The sequence below is a fragment of the Paroedura picta genome, chromosome 6 (genome assembly GCF_049243985.1).
Source record: "Paroedura picta isolate Pp20150507F chromosome 6, Ppicta_v3.0, whole genome shotgun sequence".
Classification (NCBI taxonomy): Eukaryota; Metazoa; Chordata; class Lepidosauria; order Squamata; family Gekkonidae; genus Paroedura; species Paroedura picta.
In genome coordinates, this window is record NC_135374.1 from 48,162,120 (window position 1) to 48,176,380 (window position 14,261).

At 38.2% G+C, this 14,261-nt stretch overlaps 1 protein-coding gene across 4 annotated transcripts in view; it reads left to right on the forward strand.

Annotated features, from left to right (window-relative positions):
* ROBO1 (roundabout guidance receptor 1) overlaps positions 1-14,261 on the forward strand; it is a 795,752-nt gene that overhangs the window by 358,826 nt on the left and 422,665 nt on the right. For all 4 annotated transcript variants that reach the window (XM_077342368.1, XM_077342365.1, XM_077342367.1 and 1 more), the window contains exon 3: positions 6,125-6,208. In XM_077342368.1, the coding sequence (XP_077198483.1) occupies positions 6,125-6,208 (84 nt within the window). The remainder of the gene's footprint in view (positions 1-6,124; positions 6,209-14,261) is intronic.

A 14,261-nucleotide genomic window follows, 5' to 3' on the forward strand; every position in this document is an offset into this window, starting at 1 on the left:
CGATCGGGGGGGGGGAAGCTCCCAAGACCCCGGGGAGGCTGCTGGCCGGCTCGCTGGGCTGCTCAGCCCCTTCCCCGGAGCCTGGGGAGCTTTTTGCACGATCGGGGGGGGGGAGAAAACGGCTCCCAAGACCCCGGGGAGGCTGCTGGCCGGCTCGCTGGGCTGCTCAGCCCCTTCCCCGGAACCTGGGGAGCTTTTTGCACGATCGGGGGGGGGAGGAAAACGGCTCCCAAGACCCCGGGAAGGCTGCTGGTTGGCTCGCTGGGCTGCTCAGCCCCTTCCCCGGAGCCTGGGGAGCTTTTTTGCACCATCGGGGGGGGGAAAGCTCCCCAGGCTCCAGGGAAGGCGCTCCGCGGCTCGCAGAGCCGCGGAGCGCCTTCCCCGGAGCCTGGGGAGCTTTTTGCACGATCGGGGGGGGAGAAAAAAGCTCCCCAGGCTCCAGGGAAGGCGCTCCGCAGTTCGCAGAGCCGCGGAGCGCCTTCCCCGGAGCCTGGGGAGCTTTTTGCACGATCGGGGGGGGGAGAAAAAAGCTCCCCAGGCTCCAGGGAAGGCGCTCCGCGGCTCTGCGAGCCGCGGAGCGCCTTCCCTGGAGCCTGGGGAGCTTTTTGCACGATAAGGGGGGGGGAGAAAAAAGCTCCCCAGGCCCCGGATCGCCTTCCCTGGAGCCTGGGGAGCTTTTTGCACGATAAGGGGGGGGGAGAAAAAAGCTCCCCAGGCTCCAGGGAAGGCGATCCGGGGCCTGGGGAGCTTTTTTCAAGATGGGGGGGAAAGAAAAAAGCTCCCCAGGCCCCTAGCGTCCGCTGAATTTTGGTTTCAGCGGGCTCTACTACTAGTTTGCCATAACCCACGACGTCGTAGATAATCTGCAACAATCCTGAAACCAATCAGCAAAAAGCGCTTCGTTGTGGCGCTTTCAGGGGAATCCAGAAAAGTGGATTCACCCTCCGGATAGCGATACACTCCTGCAACCAATCTGCAACAGTAGCGCTAAAGGCCTGTGCGTTACCATTGTTGCTGGTTCTTCAAAGTCCCTCCCCTTGGCTCTCTCCTCCAAACCTCCGAGCGAGCGGGGATAAACGCACCAGTGAGCCTCTTTCTGTTTAGAGGCTTCCCTGGCTTCAGTCCTTCACCTTTAGTCACTAAGCACAAACCACTGAAAAGCCCGTTTGCTGAAATAAAGTCCCTTTATTTTTTACAAATAAATTCAGCCGAAAATCGGGCCCGTGAGAGGGGGGGGGATTTTTTTTTTATCACTCGAGGCAGCGTGCAAACGATCATACAATCAAACGACAGCTCACATTAGGCAGCTGGATGGGTCTCTCCGTAGCAACGAATCTACCTAGATTCGTTGCTATGGGTCGTTGTTTTTTTAAAAAAACCTTTCTTAAAGGGAAAGGGGCTGTTTGGGAGCATGCTAACGGCTGCCCATTGGCTGCTTGACGGCCAGGGGCGGGACGAGCTTGGCAATAGCGCTTCCTTTCTAGCGATTTCTGCCGAGACCGGAAGCCTGTGGGAAACGCTAAAAAACGCAACTGATTCCACTACAAAGGCAGGTATGCATAACGACGAATTCCACTATTTTAAATGGCGATTTTTCATTCCGCAAACAATTTGCAACAAAGATCCCTGTGCGAAAAGGCCCTCAGTGTTTCCTGGAGGTTTCTTTACTGGAGGCTCTATGGCTGTAAAAATATAAGGATAAACCAAACTTCCTGTGTCAGTGATCAAAAGCTCTCACCTCACCATATTTCTCCTTGTGTTTTTGTAAACTACAACTCAATTCCAGGGGATTGATTGACTGTTTTGACAAAGAATTATCATTGGCTGTATTTGGTTGTGTGACACAGTCTACTTATATAACAGAATTGATATTTGCTATATATTCCCTGTCATGTAAGGAGTTCATAGTCTGATGAAGAGTGCTTGCACTCGAAAGCTCATGCCCTGAATAAATCTTTGTTAGTCTTAAAGATGCTACTGGATTTGAGTCCCTCCCTCCTTCTTCAGAACAACATAGCTACCCATTTGAATCATTTCTAAATAAATTTAAATGGCCAGATCACCCTTCTTTGAAGAGCCATTCAGCAGGATTTGGTAATTCAAGGAAGTGGCTGCTTAAACTTTAAATGCAAAGAGAAATGGGGGGTAGTCTCCCTTTTTGTCTTTTCTGGGCTCGGGAAGGGGGGTTGAGGCAGAGGCACCAAACTTACAGCATGGTTGCAGGAGTCTTTTATTTTAAAAAAAGTTGCAAAAAGATTGGATCAGGAACACTCAAAAAGGATGTTCCCAGCCAACCACCATTATTTCCTATAGTGAAAAGTTATTAACAGACCAGATAATCTGTTTTCCCCTCTCGTAATGCACTGCTTGAAACAAGCTGGTATATGGCAGGTGCCAGATAAATGTTAAGTAGTTTAATAATGCAGTAGTGTTGCAGTAATGATTGTTTCTTGAATATAAGCCATATAATGCTATTTCTTGAATATTTCATTGACCTTCTACCAGCCCATGTGGGCTAATACTAGTATTGTTTGAAATATTATGTTCTTAAGGAACCATAACAATCGTAACTTTTCTATCATGTATATATGTTTTTAAAACAGCCATTTTGAGCATATAAAGTAATGTGGATAAGTTGTTTACATGTGCAATTGTTTTATTTTTATTTTTACTTGAAACCATGACCCCATTTAATAAATATTTAATCAAACAGAAACTGATCCCTACAAGCCCATTAAATGAGAAAGGTTTCAAAATATCTTGTTTTGATATACATGATATTTGGTTTAATTGCTGCCAAATGACAATTGTGGTGATGAAGGCAATTGGATTCCTTCTCTAAATCAGTATCTAACACCATTTAATTCTTAATGGGCTACTATTTATATATCATTCTTTCTATTATTACCATACATTACATTCTAATGTATATTGGAATGTTTATCTTCCACCAGCACAACAAAGTTAATCACCAGTGGGACAAGCAGATATTTTTGTATATTTTCCATTATTTTACCAAGTTTTGTGTTATCAATTAATTATCACCAAATGATTCATGTTTAGTCACAATAATTACTATTATATATTTAGGTAGTTGTTTTGCTGCATTTAGCAGTGTTTGATAAGTATAGTATATATGGTGAGTCTGCAGTTAAATAAATTGTTATTATAGGTCTAACTAAAATAAGAGCTTGTTTCAGACACATTGACTTTCTGTGCTGCTTTCTACAATCGTAACATTACAAAGTGATTCTTAAAGATACATCATTTCTCACATTCCTATTCAATGTGTCCCACTCTCTTTTTCAGATGCATCTTCCTACATTACTCTAGATTAGTCAGAGAAATCAATGTCAATTGATCCAATTTGCAGAACACAGTTCCAATATTGATAGTAGTTTATACTAATTTGCTTTTACCTAATCTTTTATTAATGATCATCTTCAAGATGTCAATTAATATTGTTATCCAGAGAATCTATAATTAATACTATGTTTTTAAAAATCTACTAATGAATATGTATTCAAAAGGAATGAAAGATGAAGTAAGATAAAATGGGGGCAAATTAATTATATTTTAGTTCTCTAAAAATTGCACTCATTATTAGGCTTCCCGAATTGTCAATTTAGTATTATCACTTACATCAACAGTATGTTAGAACATGAAATAGGGTTAATTAATAAATGTTATTGGTTTCTTATATATTAACCTTGGATTTTTTTTTGAAACATGGAAAAATAGTCATATTTTTCTTTTGCTTCATACTATGACAAGCAAAAAACATTATCTTACAGGAATTGCAAGTAAGAGAGTCATTCATCTCATTGCCCAAATAGTTACAGTAGACAGCTGCATCTTGCTGCTGCTTTCTGCATGCTGCTTCAGGATGCCTATTCCTAGTACATGCCCCCTGCTCACACCATGCTGAGCAGGTCCATGTTGCCTTCCTTGTACAGTGCTGCCAGGGACCACATGAAGGCACAGTTTTCCCTGCTTATGGGAGAACTGCGCATTTTACGTCTAACATATGGACCTCAGCTGAGGCTCACAATGCATATCTGTTACTGACTGTGCACAGGTGGCAAGGCAGTGGCGTTGTAGGTAGGAGTGGGGAAATTAGCATTGGAGTGCTGGGCCAGTTATTACCAGGCTCTACTCCACAAAGAGATACTCAATACGGTACACATAGTAGACAACATATAAGCACCACTGAAAAAACAGTTAGTGGCTACATTAGACAGGGACCTTTTCATGAGCTTCACTTTTGCTAAAGTATTTCATTAAAATCTTAGGTATGCCACCTGTGAAACCAGTAATGGCTATCAATAAAGTGTTCCTTACTTCATCTTTGCCTTTTAACTTCAGAACCAAAATTGAACATATCTCTGCCACTGAATTTACTGGAAGCCTGTCCTGCTGCCCTTGACTGTTATAATTTACTACTCACCCAATGGTTGAGTTGCAGACAAGCAGAAGAGGAGCCCTCCCCCCGCGGACTTTCCCCCCTTCCCAAGGGGCCGGATCACTTTCCCTCGCCTCCCCACTTTCCCTTTCACGAGGATCCCGGGCAAGGCGTGCGCTGCACTGCGCTGCGCAGGGAGGTGCCGGGGCCGGGCGGACAGCACAGCCTCCAAGGGCTTCCTCAGGTGAGGAGGCGCAATGCACGTATGCAAATAAGAGAACAGTCTATTGAAATATAATTTTTATTTGCTTCATGTTCCGCCTCTTTCAGAGCAGTTTTCAAGGATGACAATGAGGTTGCCTATAACTGAGGTAGCAAAGGTAACTGAATGAATAAATGAACACTTTCCCATCTCTTCTCCCTCTTCATTCACAAAAGCATTACAAGAAGAGATCTCTATAACAGAAAAAGATACTGCTGAGGGTTTAGGTTTTTTGAAGCTTTGTTTTCTAAAGGAAATATTTCCAGTTGTACCACCTGCATTTCTTTCCTCTCCTGCCCCATAAGGGACAGTGCTCTTCTATGGATCATTGCCTAGGCAGGAAGTCTTTTTTGGACTATAGTCATAGGAACCATTTTTAAAAGATACTAGAAATAAAACATTTTTTAAAACTGATCAAATGTATCCTACTCACATAGGTTTTTGCATTCTGCACATATCACCAGGTACTGTTATTTTAACTTTACCTTTTTTTCTATGATAACATACACAGATTAAAGAAGAGAAAACAAATTAGACATTTGCCTTGTTTGCAGTTTATAATACCTTTTGCAAAAAAAACCCCTGGTATTTCTAAAAAGCTAACTAATTTCTTCCGTTTGTTTTCAGGGAACCATTATTCTTCTTATTATTACTATTTTCCCAAGCCTCATTATTATTTAACTGAATTTTCATTCAATAAGATTCAATGGTACTTAAACTGTTAACAAAGGCTTTGAAATTTAAAATGTCACATGTTAAAGCAACACATCTGAGGGTTTTCTTTTGATTCATTTCCTTTCCCATTTTTAAATATATCTGCATTGTATTTTATTCCAGCAAGCTTGAGAATATCTTGTTTGCTGTTTTTGTTTTTGTTCATTATTATAAACTGTTGCCTTTTCCAAGATGTGATCATTCCCCTTCTCTTTGCTCCTCCTCCAGAGAAGGTACAGCACAAGCCCTCCTCCTCATTTGAAAAGACAGTGCTTTCCCCCATTCCACAAAGAGGTAGAGTCCCCTGAGTCTGTAATTGCCAGGAGATGAAGCAATGATGGGGAGTGATCACAGTCAATAGCTTTGATTAACAATAAGGTAGAAAATTAGCAATGCCAGCATTCAACCTCACTGCCTCTTCTTCCCCATATGTCCACCACAGCATGTGCTGACTGCTTTGCGGCATAGACACAGCACTTTTTGCTTTGAAATGAGAGTGAAGGTGCAGCAGAAGAATCAAACTAGATAAAAAGAAAAGGGGATTGAAAAGTCAAAGGGAATGTTGCTGGAGCTATTACTAAAGTTAATGCAGCCGACGATGTGGAAGAAGGAAGTATGCTGTGTGCTGTCACTGTTTGTTTTTCTGTCACATATGGATTTACTTGTGTATGGACAATATTTGATAAAAATGGAAACTACTGTTGCTACTATGACCACATCAGCAGCTATGATGTTATTTCCGACAGACTCTGATGACCTGGAAAAGGGGAACGACAGCGGAACACCACTTCCCACCTCTGATAATGAGGACAATTCGTTGGGCTACACAGGTAGAGTGCATCTTTCCAAACTACTCCTTCCATATGCCACCTGTCCACAGTTGCTTAACCATGTTTGATACCACTATCATAAAACATGAGCATTTATCCCAGAATATGCAAATGTATTCCGGAAACAATGTTATGAATTGCTTATCTGAAATTGGATCAGGTAGTTTACTGCTGTGAGCTTCCATGTTCTTATAAAATAACAAGGATGGTACTTTTTCTCAAATGAGTCAGCATAGCTAAGCTTAAAGTTTACTTCAAATAAATTTCTTTTGGGGATTAAAAGTGTGCGTTTTTTTTTCTTTTTAAATTTGTAGTCAAAGCATTTAGCTCTTGCCAGACTGCAAGTTATGTGAGTGTAGGCCACAAGGGGGGGGGAGTGCTTAGCAGTACTTAAGGACAGGGTAATACTTCAGAACCCCCCCACACACACACCAGTTCTTCCATCAGTATTAACATTGGCCATTATGCAGTTAACTTTACTGCCTTTCAGCTACACTTGTTACTCTTGTTAATGTTAAATCTTTCCCACTATGATTACTTACAAAGTCAAAATATCAGTAAGGATGGCAAATGTTCATCCTAAATAAAGATATATGAAGAAAGTGAAAAGCAGACTTTTATACTATCTGATCTAGAAGGTGACACTCCAGGAAAGAAGGATAGTACAGTTTAAGGATTTTAATGTTTTAAAAAGTAGATATACTAGTATAATAGATCTCAATTATTTGGGGCCAATTTAATATGTGAATTCCCATGTAGGTAAAATAAGTTATAACATACATCTGTGTATTTCAGTGTAATAGTGAACTGGACTGTAACTGTAATACTCATTCTTCACAATAATGTCTTTGCAATACTTGGTAGTTCACTGTTCACACTTGGGGGTGGGGAGGGAGATATAAAAAAGGAAGAAGAAGGAAGATGATTAAACAAGGTAGTATCACCTACCTTTTTTCTTTGGCATAAGATATAAGTTTATCTTCCATCTCTTTGCAAATGTTTAAAAGTGTGTGGTGATTTCCCCCCCATTCATGTAGACAGGTTTTAAGATTAGTAGCACAAAGGCATTTGAGACAAATATTTGGCATATAAACTATTTCAGAGAAATGCAAAATCAGCTTCTTTTGGATATGACAATTTCTATGAAATACTGAGTTTCCTTGTAAGCAAGGGCGTTCTGATTCACTTCTAGGATAGGAACAACTTTGTTTAGAATGTGGAACTGTGTATGATCTTGTAATAAAAGGACAGCTTTATATGCTTGCCATGAGTTTAGATAAAACTGTTTAGGGATAATTTATATCTCCTTTATCCCTAATATAAATACCCACAGTTTGGATCCAGGCAGCATTTTTAATCTCACCTCATTTCCCTCCTTTATGTAGCCCCCATCCCACATGTCTTTTATGCAAGTCCTCCTCTATTTTCCAACAGCAGAAAAAACTAGCTGGATTCACATATACTGTTTCAAATCATAACAAAAATTACACTTGAATGCTTTTTGTTTTTGCTGTTGTTCAGTGTCCCTTATCATAGCTATATCTGAACTACTAGGAAAAAAAAGTTTTCTTATTAAATTACCAAGTGGGCCAGTGGGAATCACCTAGTCAGAATGGTGATGTCATGCCATTATGCAGGCCTTGAGATCTGGTTATATGATGACTTTACTGAAAACAAACCTCATTCAGAATTTCAATTTAGGGAATATTATCCTTGTTGCTGAGGCAATTGCATCAGCATTCAGTGTTTTGGCCCAATTGTTGTAGGGTAGAACATAGTCAGGTCCTAATATTTATTTGTTAAAAACCCAAGGCTTATAACATAGCCTCAATAAAAACAATGCATACATGGAGACTAATGCCTCCACTAATGCCTTAGATACTTAGCAGTATCTAAGTAATATTTTAAAATTGTGTTCTACCCTACATAGTTTTAAGTTCATTTTCCTTATTTTGACTTTTTTAGGCTCTTGACTTTTGTTTGACCCTTTGTATTTTGGACAGTGGTCTCATGGCCTCAGAACAGTGCAGTGAAATAGGAGCCTTTGGTTGGGCACCATTGTGCTTCCTTTCAGGATATTGGCTCCAATTTCAGCTCCCGTACTAAAAGTTCTAAAATGCAGGTTCTTGTGCAACTGAGGAAACAATACATTTGAATTAGTACAGGTGTCAACTGTGAAGTTTTCCTTCCATTTCTGCTTGACCAGGTGCTCCAATACAAGTTTTTGTTTTGTTTTTTTGATGGGGGGGTGGAGTTGCACTAAATCCAACCCCATCTGTCTAGGGACTTTGTAGCTCAAAGTAAATCAAAAGTCAGCACTAGGCAATAGGGTTACTAAATAGCCGATAAGAAATAGAAACTGCTATATTTGTGTGCCAGTAACATATAGAAAAAAATTCTATTGATTAAACAAAGGTAGCACAAAATAAAACATAATAAAAATTTTAAAATGGCAAAAAGAAAAAAAAAAGATCAGGAGAGGAATGCTTAGCATTCCAGAGTTCCATAAGCCAAAACCAGTAACCAGGAATGTACTATCCAGAGCCCCTAACAAATTATTTGGGGTTGGAAGTCATCTGCAATGGGACAACTGGAGTCGAACATGGACAATATATAATCCCCCCCTCACCCAGTGTCATGGTCTAATGATTTATCCCCAAAATTCTTGTGTTCAAGGACAAGCAGTAGCTTGCTGTAGTGAAGAGAAACAACTCTGTATCTAATCAGCAGTTTGTCCATCCTTCAGAGGGCCCATTGCCAAGTAGTTCTGATCTTACTTGTATCTACTGAAATCTACTGCTAGAATTACAACCATGCTGACATAAATTATAGTTCTGACATACATATATAAATATATGTGGGACCCAAGTAGGCAGATTTGTTTAATTACAAAAAAACATGAATGCACAGGTACACATGCACTGGTAATTATAAGAAACAATAATTAGAAAAATAATCACATTGTGCTTAATTACACATCACACTCTCTTCGAACATGCACTTTTCTGCCCCAGTGTTGTATCTTAAGATTAATTAGTTATCAGAAAAAGTTATAACTGAAAACTTTAATTCTGTACAGTAACAGCTAACTCAAAGGTCTGTCTTCTTCACCTGACTCACCAAGCCAAAGACTATCAAAGCCATTACAAAACAATTACACTGAATCTATAAGGGACATGTAATAATAATAATAATAATAATAATAATAATAATAATAATAATAATAATAATACAAACTAACTGTAGATTGTATCGATTAAACCTGAGCTGTATATGTGACAACAGAAACTCAGTCACTGAATTCTGACCATTTTCTGCTGATATATTCATTGGTCAATACATCCAATTCATGGGCTTGCTGGAATCATACAAAGAAGGAGAAAGGGAAAGAAGCAGAGTACATTTCTGAATTGCATCAAAAATATTTTTATTGATCATGTGATACATAAAGAAGAGGATGATTGTCCTTTCCCTCCTATCTGTACCTTCAAACTACTGTGAGAGTCCCCCTAGCATTTAAGTAAGTTTATTTGACATAGCACTATGGCCAGATGCAAACATCTACAGCATGTTGTTGTTGTGTTTCACAACCATTTCAAGTGTTCTAGGCAAAATGGTATGGTCACTGAGTAAACTCATAGACAACATATATAATTATACTGGGTATCTCTGTACATTTCTGTTTTATATCAACTACTTTATATTTCCCAAATTGCACAGTATATTGAAAAGTATTCCATTGTAGGAAATCAAAATTATCAAAATAACTTAAATATTCTCATCACATTAGGATAAAATTGAGTTTATTGTCTAGGGATTTTAAATTGATCATTCGTCTTTAAGAAATATCTAAGTACAAATAAAATACGTCAATAGTAATACAGAAGTAGCCTGGCCCACCAACCCCCCTGACTAGTGATAATGAAATTCCAGCTAATTAACGAGATTGTTCTTTTTCATTGGCAGTTTGTTTCTCTAGCCAGTAAAACTGCCAAGCTGAGTAGATGAGACTTACAATGTGAGTTTACAGCTACCACAACTAGGTTTTGGCAAAATATATAACGGTATTTTCTCCATGATTATGACAATTATCTTTCCAAAGAAAGATAAACAGCTATAGCAAAATCCAGGTTATTACAAACTGCCATAGGAATTTGCCTGCTTCCACTAAACTCTGCTTATATATATATTTATAAACAAATATATATTAGAGATATCATAAATCCACTGAACCCACATCAATAGGAATCATTCAAATCCCTAAATTACTGTTAGTGGTTTTCTTACCACAAGGAAAATTGGAATTCAGTAAACTATATATTAGATGGATCTTTTAGCTCTGTAATTATAATTTTGTAAATACTGGATTTTTAAAAATAGCATTATAAACCAGGATTATTAAGAAAAATATTTCACTTTTTTAACCATTTTCTGAAATTGACCATCTGGCACATTGGGGACGTTTTAATTGTGAATAGCTGAATACACTATTGTTTCCCATTGCTTTTCATTGTTGTTCCATAAAAATCAATGAGAGTGTTGTAGTGATCCCAATAGGAACAATGTTTTTACATGTAGGATAGCTAACTGTTCAGGCCATTTTGCTGAGTACCATGTTACAGTTTGGCAGTCCTCTTGAGGCAGTCTTTCCCAGTCTTCTGTGATGTAAAATATTGAGATACCATTTAACAGTCCACAGGCTACAGATAATGTTACACTGCCATGTTCACAGCCCAGTGAACATTTTTAGATAAGATCCACAATTTCTTATTAGGATAACATTTTAATAGCTCTTATTAAAAGCATATTTTTAATGGAATCTTCCAAAATACTTTTGAGCCAGTTTCATTGATGGGCAATTTACAGGTTCTACTTTCCAGGCTGGTGACATCAAAATATTGCACAATATTTTTTAGTAATGATCATGTATCAGCAGTAGTCAAATTTGTGTAGGAGGAAAAACTTGAATCCAAATCACAAGGAAAAGGCGTAGCATGAGGCAAGACACATAAGTAGCTTTGCATTATGTATCTATTGCTGGACTTTACTACATCTGTAAGTAGGAACACAATACTTAAATGAATGCAACATCTGGAGAAAACCTGCACCAAGTTTGGATACAAGGCAAAAAGTTCACACCTAGCTTTCATACTAATTTTCTATGTGGAGAGACATTTTTCATATGAGAGCAAATTAGATTTTTTATCTAAAGTTATAACGTGAGAATGATAAAAATGTGTTTCATTTCTTAATGAAATGCTAAAGGAAGACATTCCAAAACTGAAGAGCAATTGCATGATGATCTAAAAATGCAGTAACTTGAATTAAAGCCTATTATACCTAGATTTTAAATTATGTTATATATTTAAAAGTGTCAGGAAAAAAACAAACATGAAGGAAAAATAAAGCTAAGTTAAAACTGGAGAAAATTGATAAAACTAATTTAACTGAAAGGCAGATGAAGCAGTGCTGCAAATCTGGCAGTTGCAATTGAGATTTTGAATTGCTAGTTGGCTATATGAAACTATTGAAACAGGTGATGATATGCTGATAAGGGATAAGATATAAAACTGTTGACTTCCAAATGGAAGACTTAATGAGATGGATAGAATACTTCAAAGAAGTTCTTACTGATTTAGTTCTAGCACCACCCTGATAGTCAATCATGACAGTTCATTAAAGCAGTTCCAGTTGAATTATTGAATTCCTGGCTTCAATTAAATAGATAAAGAAGGTATAGCTGCTGGACAGGAATTTAATAAATGCAAAACACTGGGTGACTCTTCAGCTACTAAAACTAGCTGACCTATTCAGTGAAGTATGGGAAAAGAGACTGTTCCCAAGGACTGAAAGCAGAGCATCATTGTCAAGATGCCAAAAAAGGATGTACTTGCAGATCAGAAGAATTGGAGGGGAGTTTACCTGCTCCCTATAGTGGGGAGTATTCTGCCAGAAGAAAGAGTTCATAGAAACTATAGGGTAGAGTTGGCTTTTGGCCTGTTATATCATGTGACAATCAGTCACGCTTAAGTTCTTTAGGAAAAAAATGCATAGAATTGCCATGCAGAGTGTTTTAACAATTTCATTGCTTTCCACAAAAGATTTGGGGCCCTGTATAGTCAAGTGGTATATTAATTTAGTATGGCTTTGGAAGATGTTCGACTCCAGTTTAGCATGATTTCTTTTTCTAAAGAATAAGTTCACAGTTATTCATCTCATACTCATATTATTTTATATAAACACAATTTTAGGTTGATTTATCAAAATAACAGGATATATGCAATATTTTCTTTTAATTCCTTACTCCTGGGAAAGTACATTGTTTTAAAATAAACAGTAATAAAACAACAAAAAAAAGAGGGAAAAAAGACCACATATCAACATATGTGGGGGGGAAAAACACATGTCAACATAAACAATACCAGTTTCAAAATAAAACAAATAGTATCATATAGTTCCTGGCAGGGTAGTATTCACACCTGACTGTTACCCAGGAGATAGGGTGGGGACCCGGGATCCAACCTGTACACTCCGTAATGTGTAAATACAGCATTTGATACTTCCTTTGTTCCAGGTAACCACAACATCATGCATGGTTTAATTGTTGGCCCTTGTGAAATGGCGCTTGTTAAATTAATGGCCCTTGTGAAAGAAGAAACACAATATATAGTTAAATAAATAAATAATAACTAGTCTTCTATAATGCAGCAATGGCATTTTTCATCATAAGCAGGACATGGTTTGGTTTTCTGTTGACTCTGAAAATCCTATTTTATGAATGTATCTGTCCATATAAGTGACACACATCATTAACAGTTGAAAGAGAGAAAGACATTCCCAGGAATGTGTTATTAAATATTTAAATTATATTTACAGATTTTTTCTGAGAAAAGACTAAAAGCCAGAAAGCAAAAATTAGTTGCCTTCAGAGACCAGTTCATTGTTATCCACTTTCACAATGCCTCTCCTGTAGCTAAACATCTGGTTAAACATTTCTTAAGTTTGATTATGCATCTCCAAGGGCATGCAAACAAGTAGAAAACTGCAATCAGCCCACAGGGAAACCTTTGTCATTTTAGTGGGTTCTTCACGTTGTCTCAAAAGACTCCTTTGCCTGAGTACAGGTGTGCAAGATTAGCCTCCACATATTGTTAACAGCTGTATGGTATGAGTGACAGTTTTACTTCAGTACTTCACCTTGGAATACTAGATTCCAGGCAAGCCAGGACCTAGTGACATTTCCTATAAAAAGATTTTGAGATTATGAGATTTTAAAATAAAACACTATCTCTTCCCAAATACATTATTTCCAGGGTTGAATAACTCTTTATGCTTGCCTTTTTACCTTAATATTGAGAAGTTCAGGGGAAACATTTACAAGGTACATTTCCTTTGTGAAGAGAGTACATATATATTTTTTGTAATGTTCTGTATGTTTACAAACATATAGGCAGAAGCAAGCACACAGATATATGTAATTATAGAATACCTCTCCCCCTAAAATTCAGGGAGTTGGAGCCAGACTAAATTTTATGCTAACCAAGGGGAACAGCAATTTCTGTTAATTTTCCCTTTCTGCTTCAGACCTTGCTCCTACCATTGATTTCATGGAAGCCAATAAGTGGCTATAGGAAGAGGATGAAGGAAAGTTCCATTCACCTGATGGGAAATTTAATCTGGATCCAACCCACTTTGTATTTCTACTTCAACTCTCTTGATAGTGTAATAGGCAAAACTTGCTTGAGATACACTTCCTTTCTCCATTACCTGAAAAAGGGCATTGTTTAGATACATTTCTGAAATCTGACAACAGCCTTTTAGATATAGTTTAGCTATTTCATGTTATGATAAATAGTCAACTAACCTTTGTTTTAGCATCTAATTACCATTTTGAAAGGTCTGATGCCCAGAATTAATGAGGAATCCAGATTTCTCAAAAACTTTGTCACATGTATCCTGTGATGCATCCTACTCCAAGACAAAAACTACACTAAGACTGATTATGTTCTGCTGTACACGCACAACTCTGTGGCAGGCGGTGTGAGCCAGGGGA